This window comes from Xiphophorus hellerii, chromosome 4, assembly GCF_003331165.1.
Source record: "Xiphophorus hellerii strain 12219 chromosome 4, Xiphophorus_hellerii-4.1, whole genome shotgun sequence".
NCBI lineage: Eukaryota > Metazoa > Chordata > Actinopteri > Cyprinodontiformes > Poeciliidae > Xiphophorus > Xiphophorus hellerii.
Window position 1 is genome coordinate 14985864 of NC_045675.1, and position 13962 is coordinate 14999825.

The window sequence follows — 13962 nt, forward strand, 5'->3', positions numbered from 1 at the left end:
GGATTCAGGATTCTGAAGCGTAAACCTCTTTTGCAATAACCTTCTATTAGGTTTCATTCTATCTGCTGAGCAACTGCCAAGTCAGCAAACCTCCCCTATGATTCTGTAATACTTGTTATGGCCTCACATCACATCATTATTAGAAATATTTTTTAATTTCCATTAGCTGTAAATCAAAGTTAACAGCAATAAACATTTCTACTATATTTTTAATTAAAAAAAAATCTTTGGAAATTGTGCATTGGAGGGATTTGGACCAGCTATTTAGAAGTAAAAAAACTCACAACCTGAATTTGCACTCTCTTCAGAATTACATACTGTTCAGGAACATTGAGTGCTTTTACGTTACTTTTTTGTGTGTCGTTTCAGTTGATGCTCCCAAAAACACGTCTGAGTTTCTACTTGCATTGCGTGACCACTTTCTCTCTCTCAAACAAGTTCTCTTCTACTTTTTCATCATACCACTCAAATAATTGGTGTGCAGTTTTTTAAAGGCAGAAAAGGCCTTTTTGACATCTTTCAAATTTCAAGTCAGACCTGTTGAACTCTTAGCAAGTTAAAAAAGAAGCACCAAGCATTTTTCTTTTGCAGTTTTTGTTGTCACACACTACGTGTCTGCACCGGGTGCTGTTGGCCAGCGTCAGAGATGTGTGTGTGTGCAAAGTGTTGAGGAGTATCTGTGACAGCAGCGTGATATGCTCAGAGATGACTCAGTGTCCTGCAGCAGCAGACACAGAGACGGGGGACTGAGCGAGAACCAAATTAAGTTTTCCGGCATGTGAAGTGGACTTAGAGAGCAGGTGGTTTGCATTCATGAAGTGATCGAGCAAACATTTAGCCTTGCAGTTCATTTGGTCTTTAGAACGACAGAGGATTCGGACATCATGTTTTAGGGCAACCTGGTAATAAACAGTAATTACTCCTTGACCACCTGACAAAGCACTCAGCTGCTTTTGTTACAAGTATTTTATTTTCACTACGTTAAGTGCAAGACTACAAGCACAAGTGAAATAATATCAAGATAACCATAAATAAATAGAAGTTTGCCAATTTCCTACTGTTTGAAGATCAGATTGTTGTCAGCTTTTCAGAATATTGTTCCTTTTTGTTTGCTGTTGTAATTATTAATTGATAGTAACGGCAACAACAGAGACATGAATGAAATTAAGGTAAATAAATGCTACACAGTATAGAACGTGTTAATGGAAACAGTTTTGATAAACCAAAGATGCAAAAGATTGAGAGAAAAAGTGCTAGAATATTTTTATAAAAATTTTTTGATAGCAAATAAGAAATTTAGGTAAAATGAATAAAGGTATATAATATTTTGGAATTAAATAATATATACACATTTAAGGTAATTGACACATTTTGAATAAATCATAAAAACTTTTGAGTTAATAATGAAAACAATTAAAGATTTATATTTTGTGACCATTTTGGCAAAATCAATATTTAGAAAATATATGGATTTTTTATAAATACAGAAAACAAATGTAGATTTTTAAAAAAGGGTTGCATAACCGCAGGTGTTTTTAAAATATATTTTTAGTATGTGAATATGGCACTGAGTCCTGTGCTTTTATTGCATAAAATCAGCATCTCTCCTGATTCAGGCTGTTCAACACATAGCATCTGGGTTTTAGATTTTCTTTTTATTTATTCTTTGCTGTGTATGCCATAGAATCAGTCCGTTCTAAATATAAATTTACAAAATCATTATAGGCTGTAGAAAAACCCTTGGATAATAAACAATACAAGTCCTCCAGCTATACAAGAATACATACAGACGATAACAACTTCATGTCTTTCTTTTGTTTTCTTCCATGTTACCTTTGCACCATCTTTTGGCTGCCACACTCTTGCCTGTCTCTCCACGTCTCTTCACAGGTAAGTGCCTGAACTCTTGCACACACATGCACATTGCTCAGCTGCTTTATCTGTAATCTGAAGGCTCTGTGTGATGCTGTTGGAGTTCTTAGCGAGGCCACACTCCTGGATAATGTTGCTTAGAAACAGAAGTGAGTGAAAGTGCGCAGCCGACCTCGGTAGCTGTCCTATTGACATGGAGGTGAGGGGCTGTGATTAAACTGTAAACACTCTGACTATACAAAGAATTGTGTTCCTTTTTTTCTCTCTCTTCCTTGGTTGTAAAGTGGGATGTTGCACTTCTCAAAATATAGCTTATATTAGAGCCTTTTTCTCCCCTGTTTACCCCTGAAGAAGCTGCGTGTGTATAATGTGTTTGAGAGTGCTTGAGAGTGTGGTGCTCAGCTGGCCAAGCGCGAGTTGTGTAATTGCAGGGTTATTGCTGCTGAGCCTGATGGGTAATGACACATTTGCAAATTAATTCTCAGTGCAAGGCTGTGATTAGCATACGGAGAGAAGCATTTCGCACACAAAGAGCGATGCACATGCTCACACATTGCGCGGGCCTCTAATCACCAGTGAGAGGTCAGGTTAAATGGGTGTGTGTAGCGGTGGAGTGGGTGCGGGTCTAAGCAAATAGGGGTGAGTGAGGGGTTACCAGATTTTATTTCTTATCACATTTGATAAATGCATTCGCACGGAACTCCAGCTCGTTTTTTGAAAGGAAAATCTCTCATATTCTGTGTGAAGGGCCGTCTATTTGGTCTTTTTGCAGAGGCCGCATGAGGTGGACCGTCTCTGAGTGCTATATGTAAATCTAAGCTGGCTAGTGATAAAACATTAGGATTTGTTCTCTTTCCTAAATATCACGTTGTGAATATATTCTTGTGTTTATGTTGCTATTGTGTCAGGGTGCAGCATGAACAGGAAGATATTAGTGATGCTTTTGTCTTTGCCTTCTCTGCTGTTGAGAAAAAAACACGGTTTCAAATCCCTTCACATGAATACACAGCTAAACATACACACACTGCTTGAGGACTGATCATATAGGGAAGACAACTGAAGTTGGAATAGTGGGTTGTTTGTGTGTGTTATTTGTTAGCTGACTGTGCTGTCCCACCGTTTTCCTCCCTCTTTAACATCCTCATTTCTCTTGTTTCGTTCTCCTCTTCTTTCCTTTACTCTTTCATCAGTGTTTTCAGTTTCACACACAACCTCGGTCTGAAAGGAGCTTTTTAGAGAGTAGGTATGAGCTATGTGTTTTTAGGCCTGAGCATGTGCTTTATGCTTTTCCACAAACCACATCAAATGTGACTCATTACATTACCTTAAATAACAAAGGACAATGGCGGTCTTGTGTTTTCAGTGTCTTAATAGACACAATCTCTTGAGAAATGCTTCAATGTGTTTTTTTTTTTTCATAGTTTGGATGATTATAATTTACAATCCAAAATTTAGTTTCCATTTATTAGAATAAGAACAAATGCAATGACCATGTAATGACCTACACCATCAATGACAAACCTGTTGACTTGACAGTTCAAGTAGAGAAGACAATCATTCACACCTTTCACAGCAAAAAGTTTCTACAAAATCAGCTGCCTGTTCAGAGTTCTGCATCCCAGCATACTAATGGGGTAAGTTAAGTGTAGATTTTGCCTTTCTTTTAGAAATTAAAGTGAGGTTTCCGCAGTCATGGCTGATTTAGGGAGCCTTATCATCTGCTGTTCCTGGTCCACTGTGGTAGCCGTCTATCAGGAAATCTTAGAGCACCTCATGCTTTCATCTGCTAATAAGGTTTACATAGATGCTGATTTAACTTTGGCACCTACCAAACAGTACCAGGACCTGGTGTATCTAACATGGGATCACTGTGCTTGATTGGGCAGCAAACTTTCTTCATCTGATCCCCATAGAAACTTAATGGAAGATTGTCAAGAGAAGGATGAGAAACACCAGTCCCAAGAGTGCAGACAACTACAAAGTCACCATTAAAATCAACTTAGGCTTCCCTAACACCTCCACCGAGCAACAGCACTAACTGTAATTCCAGAAAAAGCAGCATTGACAAAATAATGAGTTTTCATACTAAAGAGTCCAAACGCATTTTCATGCCTGTAGAGTGCAGTGACTTTAAATATTGAGATGGAAAATAAGTGAAGAAAAATCATTACAGATTGTTTTTGTACAAAAATACTGAGCATGACTTATAGTATAGCAGAATCACACTCTTGCACATGATAAGCACTGCTAAATTTGTGCATAGTTTTCATTTTTTGTTTTTAAGATTCTCACTGACATACTAAAGGACATCTACGCAAACTTTCTAGACTCATGCATTGACAATAACAATAGGCTCGGGGCTTTCAATTTAATTAGAAAACTGAAAACAAATTCAAATATATTTGCATCAGCAAATCTGTTCCTTTTGTCTGAGTTGCTCCTCTCAATGTAATGAAATATACGCCGGAAAATGTTTCTGAGCTCGTCCACCGGGTTCTCTTGGTTGCTTGAATCTTTTCAAAACTTGCTCCTGGCTTCCTGTTCTCATCCTGTCCACCTTGCAGGAGCAAGATGCCGTGCTTTCAGTTGTCTTTCTGTCCGTCTCTGTCTGTCATCGTGTTGTCAAACCTGCTGTGCCTTGAGGCGGGGACTGCACGTCACCTCCCAGCCTGTCCAACAAGGTGCGAGACGCTTCGACACCTGCCTCACACACTCACCTGAACAAAGCGGCACGGAGGCACGCTCATACCTTTGAGCGATGATAATGTGGGCCGTTAGCACACATTCAGCCTCACTGGGGAGGTAGAAGAGAATGCGTTGAACTGTTTCGCTTCATCTGTCTCCGTGTTGTGACGTCCACACCTACTCACTGTTGCCACATTAAATATTTGCTGATTTCTTTGTATTACTAAAAAGGTCTTTGTTCCTAGAATAACTACCCCTCACTCCCCTTCCCTGCCTCTATCTATATCTCGATCTGTGGACACCCCCCGTCCTCCTCCTCCTATTCCACACTTGATTTCTGCTCGTTTCTGTCTCCTTCTCAAGTCATCGGTCCCTATTAGCGATTATTTGCCCCATTTGGTTGTGAGCATGCCTTTCACACTCCCACTCACTCTCGCTGTGCTTGTTGTGCTCGTGGAATGTGTGTTTTAGGTTTTTTTTTCCTGTCCTCTGAGTCTTCCTGAAGGCATTGGACCCCCTCGATGTGCCCCACCACCCCCTCCTCTTCCGCACTGAACTGCTGCCAATCTCCCATGTCTTTCTCCCCCATAGAGTTTTCACAGAATGGGTTGGAGAGGAAGACGAATTGTCCCCATCCCGTTCTTTTCCCTCTGTACCACTCCTGTTATTTTGTGAGCCGGGGTGTGTTTGCGTGTGTGTGGTTTATCATGGACGCTTCCCAGCAGATAGTTAACTCCTCACCCTCTAACTGCCTCCATCTCAGTAAGGTTTGTGTGCAGAGCAGGCAGTGGAGTAACACAGGATGTTTGTGTGTTTATTCAAGATGGTGTGTGTGTGTGCTCCAGCATTTCTCACCTTGGGAGACCCATTCTTCCAACAAATATTACGCTGTGAGGACCCTCTGCTCTTATGGGGCCCAAAGGCTGGACCCCATAAAAAGATGTGATGTTTTAGGGTTAGGGGATCAGGTGTACATTGAGCTTAGCGAAATGGTCAGGGTTAGGCTGTAGAAATGAATGGAAGTCAATGAAAAGTCCTTGTTAAGATAGAACGACGTCCTATGTGTGTGCATGTTTGTGTGTGTGTGAAGGGAGAGAGAGAGTGGATGGGGGATAGTCGGCTGTCGGAGCAGCATGGTGAGCAGTCTGTGCACCAGCCTGCACTAGCCAAGTTTCCTAGACGGACACACAAACGCACCCACACACTCGCAGACCGAGACGAGGACTCTCATTTTCAGAGAGGAGAACGGAGGCGGGGGATCTTTTGTATTTTCCTCCTCCAAACACGTAGCTGTTCTATTGTGAGCTGCCCTTGAAGACCCACAGCCCTCTCTCTCTCTTTCTCTTTCTGTCTTTCTCTCTGTGTGTTTGCTGTCGGTCAATCCTTTCCTACTGTCTGATACAGTGTGAACAGATGCTCTCTTGATAGTCGTTGGCCTCTCGCTGTCACTGGGGCTGTGCAATCAGCTGTCACCCTGACTTCAAATTGAACTGTGACCACTCTCCTCCTCGGGTGAAGCATCAGCCCTGGCTGGTGGTTCCTTCTCTTCCCTGCTGCTGCCCCCTCTATCTCTTTTTCACTTTACCTCCACCACTCCTCTCACACAAACATACACCCGCACACCCCGACACACACCCTTTCTCGCTTTCTGCTTGTGTTGATGCCTGGAGGGAGTTCATTCTGCCCTCCTTCCATCCTCCTCTCCTCCACCTCCTTCCCTCTGTTTCGGCAGAGAAAGAGAGAGAGGGAAAAAGAGGGAGGTTGAGAAAATCACAGAGCAAGAAAGGGAAAGAGAGATAGTTACAGCGGTAGCGGAGGAAGCATCGTCCCTTTGATCATCTTTCTTGGACAGAAGGATAAAAGACAGTCCCTGGAATCAGTGGCTTGCTCCTATCTGCTGGATTTACCCAGCCTGGGTTTGTTCCCCCTTCTATCTCTGTTCTCCTCCTGGCTCTGGACCTGCCTGCTTTTACATCTCTTCCCCGGCTGTCCCGACTCTCTGGGTGTGTGCCCGTGTGGGTTTATGAAAGAAAAGGCGACAGAGAGCGAGCTTCCTGCTGCCGCTTAGAAACGGACAGCAAGTGCGTGACCCTTTCCCGGGGGGATCTGGGGCGAGAGCGAGCGGGTCGAGAGTGGGGGCGTGAACGGGGGCTAACCCTTGCACCGCTCTGTCTGTGTGCATCCGTGTGACTGTCTGAGGGGGGTTTATGTATGTGTGTATGTCTTCTTAGCCGGCTGGGCGGTCCCAGCCTCACGCTTGGTTAGCGAGGACCAGAGAGCAGGGATGACAGGCTGAGCTCCAGCCCAGCCTCACCACACACAGAGCCTTGTTTCTGGGTGGCTGTGAGGGCACCGTACCTCTCCTGCTCACTCATCCAGGACAGGATCGGCTGCCTGCACGTTTTAAACAAGTTGCTCTCGCTTCATGACACGTAAACAGTGACAATGTTCGGACTAAAAGCACCGCTTTACTATTTACCAGGTAAGCTAACTTCAGTTTTTGCACACTTATATATACTTCAGTGTATTTTAGTTGTTTTCTGCTGTGGGAAAGTGTGATGAATCTTGTGTGTTCACGCCGTCTTGCGTTTTAGACACATTCTTCTTTGTGCTGACAGTCTTGAGGTCTGAACCTGAGCACTTGTAATGCTGTGTGACAGCAGCACTCACTCTTTTCCTTTACACCCTGAGCTTTTTATCAGAAGTCAGCAGGTAAACAGGAGTCTGACTGACTGTGTGTCTTTTATGCAATACAGCCTTGCAGCAAGAATCACAAAGGCTAATGTATGGGTTTTTAAATGCATTTTTATCTGTTGCCTGTTTCTTCCTGCCTTTGCCGGGGTGTGCATGCGTTCACACATGCTCATGTGTAGATCTGTGGTTATCTGCGTGTGTGTGTGCGGGCGCGTGTGGGGGGTGTATGTGTGTGTGAAAAAAACTGAGTGCTAAGGCGGCGTGAGGTTACCACCGGTCGGTGCTTAAGTGCGTGTCACAGCTCACTGGGCACTGATTGTGGAGAGGAGAGCCAAGAGAGAGGTGGTGAGGGAGAGAACGAGAGCGAACAGACTGGAGAAGAAATGGAGAACCAGACAGAGATCAACTTCATGGAAAAAAATGTTTTCTCTGTCAAGCTGTCTGATATACTTGAAATTTGTTCCTGCTTTTGTATAAGGAAATATCCATAAATGTGGAAAAGTCTTAACTGTTTTTGATTGGTATGTTCGCGGTGCACACCTGTTAAATGAAAAATGCATTTTACATTTGCACTCTACGACAGCCTGTTTTGTTTTTGGTCTAAGCTTTTGATCCAAGAGATGCTTAATATAATTTACAATATTTAAATATTTGCTTTAATTTTAATTTCCCATGTAAGCAAAGACACAAATCCCATGGAGGTAACATGCTCTTATTTATATGTGATTGTCTGAGTGTTAACTTTGCTCTTTAGTTGGAATGGATTACAACGTAGCAACATATTAGGAAAACACACAACTGCAATATTAGTGTTGAAAATTGTCAAGACCACATTGAGAACGTTTTCCTCAGTCTTCTCTTGCTATTCCATTATCACAACTGGTCCAAGAAACTCAGCATGCAGTGCAATAATACAGGGAGCCTTAGCTTTAACTGCCCACCCAATGTTGCCTCCAGCCAGGTCTTCATAATTGTGAAGTGGTGACATTTGATGCTCAAATGACAGCTGAGATTTGATATATTTTGCAGCTCTTGATTGCAGGCTCTGTTGACCAAACAGAGCGTCAGCCTTTTCTAACAGATCTGGCATCTTTCAGAGCAACAAACTGCTTTTATCTGCAATGTCTTACGTCTGAGTCTTTGCCATGTGCTTTTATGTATGTTCTGTAAAACTGATCTATTACTTTAAATCAGATTTCAATTGCATCTTTTTTTTTTTTTTTTTTTTTTTTACAAAATTTGATGAGTTTTTTTTTTTTGTACAGAACTGTGCACTCAAACTGCCCTTTGAGTTGGGTTACAGTATTTAGACTGAATATGAAAATTATTGTAAAAGTAATAAATTGTACTGCTGAGAGAAAATGTGTTTTTGTTTACCTCATAATATGTTGCTCTGCAGAATAGCTATTTTTATGGCAAAATTAAACTATTTCTAAGAAATCGAAGTTTCACTAGTAAATGACATAATAAGAAGTGATGAAAAAGACAAAATCCATAGTTAACATATGTAACATATTTGAGGAAACTTATTGCATAACTGATAAATCACTCACCAGTGCATAATATTACAGCAGGATAAGCCAGCCAATCCTTTTCTTTTTCTTTTGGGCTTTTTAAATTTTCTTACAGCATGCATTCAGAAGCCTACTCCACATTTCTTTTTTTCAGAAAGGGGTTGGATTGGGGGAGGTTTAAATGGATATTTGCTGCTAAAGGCCACAGAGCTCCTGCTGTGCAAGAAATAAAGACATAAAGAGACGTGCAGAGGTGCTTGTGTCAGAGGTTGCAGACAGGGACAAAGGGTTGAATGCAGCTCTCTTCTACATGTGTCTAACCCTCTGGCCAGACTGCTCTTTACCCTCTAGGTACTGAATACTCAAAACAGAGTGGTGTAGAAATCAGTAAAGATATAAGTATGTATATGATATATGTATGTATAGAGTTATGAGACTGAAAGTGAAATAAGAGATGTTTGAGGTTTCTTTTTTCTGTTAAAAAAACAGAAAAAATAAACAAATTTTTCATCACCTTAGGACTTCTACACCTCATTATCTTCTACATCTACCTCTTCTAATCCTGCTTTTTGATATCTACAGCCCCATAACCCACTCTTTTTTCTCTTTTTTTTTTGCTCAGTGTGTGTGTAAACAGGTTTCTCCCTGTGACCCCTCAGCCTTCCACACCAACCTGCTGTAGGAGAGCCACACAGATTAGAGACACAGAGAGATGGGTCTCCGTTGTGACAGAGGCCAAAGCTAGTCAGGGTTGCGTGTGTGTGTGTGTGCGTGTGCGTGTGCGTGAGAGAGAGAGACCGACACTGTGGGTTGCTTCTTCTCTTCCCCCTTCTTTCATTCAACCACTGAATGAGCCCCTGCCTGCCTTCCCGTCTTAACCGCCGTTGCCTTGGAGACCATGTCAGACACATGCTAGTTCCCCATGATTATTTGACAACAAAAAAGGTTGGGTTAAATAAAGAGGAATGGGCTGTGCGTGCATTTGTGGGAGGGGTGGCCGAGGTTTTGATGGGAAGAAAGCGGGCGGAATGCAGAAAGAAATGTATTAAGGTCGAACAACGGCGCGGGGCGCAGAGATAAAGGTGGAGAGGAGAAGCACTTGAACTTGGGTCGCATTTACATCACAGCTGAGGGAGAGCAGAGCCAGAGAGCAACCACTTCAAAATGGAGGTGGTGTCAATGTTTCGACATATTCCTCAACCTCACCTTTTCACACTACTAATGTCTTTTATTCTTTTTGCTATACATTCTACCCACTTCATGGTGTACTCAAAATTCTCTTTATTTTCTCACATCCATCCTCCACATATACTGTACCTTTACTTGAACCATGCCTAGATGTGCCGGCTCCTTTTTTATGTGTAGTTCCCTTTAAAGTTGTTTGGTTGATCAGTGAGAAAGAGAAAAAGGAGTAAAGAAAAACATATGGAAGTAGGAGTCGATTTGTTTTCATTCCTTTTATTTTATTAATTTTTTTAAACAACATACCACTGAGGTAATAAGTAAAGTGAGGTACAAATCAAGAGGTGCTGGTGTCTTCTTACAGCAAATCACAGAATGGAGTAATGACTGAAAGGAAATCTATCAGACTTTTTAAATTCAAGTCTAATTTCATGCAATCCAGTAGTAATCCCATCCTTTTGTCAGAATTACATCAATCAGTCAAACTTTATTTTTATATTAGCTCCCATTCAAAGTTGAAATTTTCCTAACAAACAAAACATTTAAAAGTAATTGTCAGGAGACATTTCACTGAGTCAACTATTACACTGACATGAGTAGAATAGCTGTGAAAGATGCTGCAATTTTTTCAGTAGATTAGACTAGAACATAAAATAGAATTTATTTATTAAAATAAACAAAAACAAATTGAATGTAACATATTAAATGAATAATCTGTAACTAGTGAATGAGGCAGTACAAATATATTATTAAAAAATATTTAACAAATACATAAAAATAAGAAAATGAACAAAAAAACTAATTCAAAAGAATAATAATTTTTGGAAAGATACTTTTTAAAAAATTGCTGTAAGAAAAGGAATATTTTGACATTTCTGCATGTTTTGCATCATTGTCAACATTTTTCCCATCTGTTTGTTGGAACTCCCGAAAAAATCTTAGTTTTGCATAAAAACTACTTGTCAAATTAGCCTGCACATATTAAAATTACTGACTGCAAGGTGCACATACAGTGTACTTGGGGTTTGCACTGTTGTCTTATAGCAGTAAGAACCCAGTGAGGTAGTTGTAAATAAAAACGTTCTTTGGTGTACTGTGGGCAAATAGAGAAATTCAAACCAGGTTTACATCACTTGGCCTACAAGTGTGCATCATTCTTCAGAGCATCATGAAACCTGAGAGTTTCCCTCACATTGCTAAACTCTGATCAGGCTTAGTTGAGTCTGGTGATGCAACATAACATGCACAATAGAAAATGAGAAATAAACATATCACACATCTTTTAAAAAGCACTTTCCATGCCTAAAAATGAAACTAGGGAACAAGAAACTCTGCAACCAAACCACTTTCACTATTGCTGTGCACCATGTTCCTACCTCCCTGCCTGTCTTTTGTAATCAATTCGCAGAGAACCAACAAGATGGAGAAAACATCTTTCTTCTATGTCTAAGACAAGCTCCTACCAGGGTAATCAATATGTGTGCGAGCGATGCTGGGTGTTAAGTCCTGGATCAGAGAGTGGACTAATCACTCATGATTCTCAGCTTAAAAGAAAGAAAGAAGAAAAAAAAACAACTCGAGTGTTGCATGTTCATACAGTGTAAGGGTGAATCTGAATGTGCTGGTAACATTAGTCACAGGAGAGATCCCATTGATGAATCTGCCAGAGGAATCCATACTGTGTTAGAAGATTATCTGTGCAGCAGTGAAATCATTAGATCCAATTAACTACAATATCCTTCCTTCCCTGTATTCCTAACTGAGACCATCTCCTCCAATCAATTCCCACAAATCTCCTTCTCTGCATCTTCGACTCTCTATGCAAGCATCTACTCAAGTGTCGGCCATTTCTCTGTGTCCTTCTCCTCCTCCCACTATGCTTTTATCCCTCACTTCACTCTATCATTGTATCCATTTATCTGTTTTACCCCCTCTCTGCTTTACAGTCCTGCTATCCTTCCATCTCTCCCGCTCCATGTGCTCAGACAGCTCTGTCATTAGATGGCAGGAATGGCAGTAAAGCAGTCACAATGATAGACTACCAGCTCCCTTACCCTTCCTCCTCGCCATCCTCCCCCCTCGCCTTCTCTCTCGCGCTCTCTCTCTTTCTCATCCTGCCCTTGCTATAAAAGCTCTGACCCATACACAGTGTGGCATCTGTTCCACGTCAGTCCGCAGGTGGCACTGCCTCGGTCACAGCTGTAAAGGTCGACGGTGGCTCGTCACACCGGCTGCCCCGTTAACCCCCTCATAAACCCAGAGCTGTTAAACTCCGACCCTCCGAACCTGCAGCCCCTGAACAGTCTCTGGGCACAAGTCACCACCAGAAACTGTGTAGGAGGAGATCCGGAAACAAACACACACATTTGTATGAAAACAATAGATATGCATTGATCTTGCTTTTTTTTTTTTTTTTTTTTTACCGGTTGATTTCCATTCATGTTTTTGCCAATTATTTTTATGACCAATTCTGATTTTCATTTATTTTTTTGTACTCTAAGAGCTATGAGCATTTAAAAGGCCAAATAATACACTGTTGGGTGTTTGATAGACGCAGCAGTTTTGAATCTAGCAAAAACAAAGAAATTGTAAGATTGATAAATAATGCATCAAAGCATTTGTCTCTGACCTTAATGGATGTTTTTAAAATTAACTCAGAAAATATGAGGACATACCCTCTGATTGTCATTCAATGTCTGTGCATTTGATTGGTGGATCTCTGAAAAACACTAATAACACTACAAAACTTTTATAAATAACCTCAATGAAAACGTTAATAAAAGTGCACTAAAAATCCATATTTAAAGAACTGATGTCTTGGGAAGAAGAACAGTCTCTGTATTTGCTTTTGGACAAGAATCAGAGGGGAAAAAAATTACACGCCCTGCCAAAAGGTACAACAAAGTCCCAGCACATTAAAACCTCATTAAGATCTCACATCTTTCTTCTTCTTTTACTGGACGACTACGAACAATCAAATATTAAACATGTTATCGTCTCACTGTACAACTTTTTACTAGTATCTTTTCTGTCAAGACATTTAATCTTTCTGCACAGTGAAAAGGGGAGATTAAACAACTATTTTACAGTTATCATTTATTGTGGTAACAGGTGGGGAGTTGGGGGGGGGGGGGCAGTTAGAACGGGAGGAGGGGGGGTAAATACTGGTATCACAGCAGTGACTATGATTTATGGACCTCTGTCAGTCCTCCCTCTGCCTTTATGTTCCCTGTTGTAGTCTTGTCAATTTGGCACCAGGGAGACGCAATGCAGTTTGTGTAATGCATTGTGTTGCATGTGGGTTTGTTTGTTCTGCTCCTCTGCGGCTGTGGACGGAGTGCACACACACACACACACACACCCCACGCCCACACACACATTCAGATGTATAGACGGAAGCAGCACTGGGCTGGTAGACGTTTTTTTTTTACAACCGTCTCAATGTGAACATATCACATTTGGCATGCTTGTCAAACACTTGGACGCTCACCTCTGCTCTTCTGGGTTGAGTCACTGTAAACTCTCGTGTACCCCCTTGAGTGAAATGTGAGAAACCAGAATGCAGGCTCACTAGCCTTTTAATATGTGTGTCTGCGTGTTTGTGTGTGTTTTGTCACTTCTCTGTTGAAACATTATTCCAGCAGCAGAAATAACTGAGCCCTAATTGCCTTCATCTTCTTTCACTTCCACTAATCAAATTAGACTATAGAGAACTCTAATTAAGCCCTCCCTGCATGCAATGATGCCCACACTTACACACTGACACAATGCAAATTATTACATATTAGCACATGTACATGTACTGTACAATTTGTGTTTTTATTTGTGACCATCTGAGAATAAAAATGGATGATAATAGCACCTACTGTACATTGAATAGTAGACATGAAGTGAAAACTGACGAGGTGCTAGTGTCTTTTTTTTTTTTAGGTGAGAACATTTTATTGATTTTGACCTGCAGCACAGTCACTGCACAGAATCTCTGCAGGATGCTTGACACTGTGTTCCCCAATAA

General features: G+C 41.2%; 1 protein-coding gene across 4 annotated transcripts in view; it reads left to right on the forward strand.

The window, feature by feature from the left end:
* The window catches only part of gse1b (Gse1 coiled-coil protein b), a 184130-nt gene that overhangs the window by 104269 nt on the left and 65899 nt on the right, over positions 1–13962 (forward strand). The window contains exon 1 of one of the 4 annotated variants that reach the window (XM_032560139.1): positions 1729–1890. The exons of 2 other annotated variants lie outside the window; for them this stretch is intronic. In XM_032560139.1, the coding sequence (XP_032416030.1) occupies positions 1827–1890 (64 nt within the window). In that variant the 5' untranslated portion in view covers positions 1729–1826. Of the gene's footprint in view, positions 1–1728; positions 1891–6694; positions 7040–13962 lie in introns of those variants that run through there. One more of the 4 variants, XM_032560140.1, reaches the window with a different exon arrangement.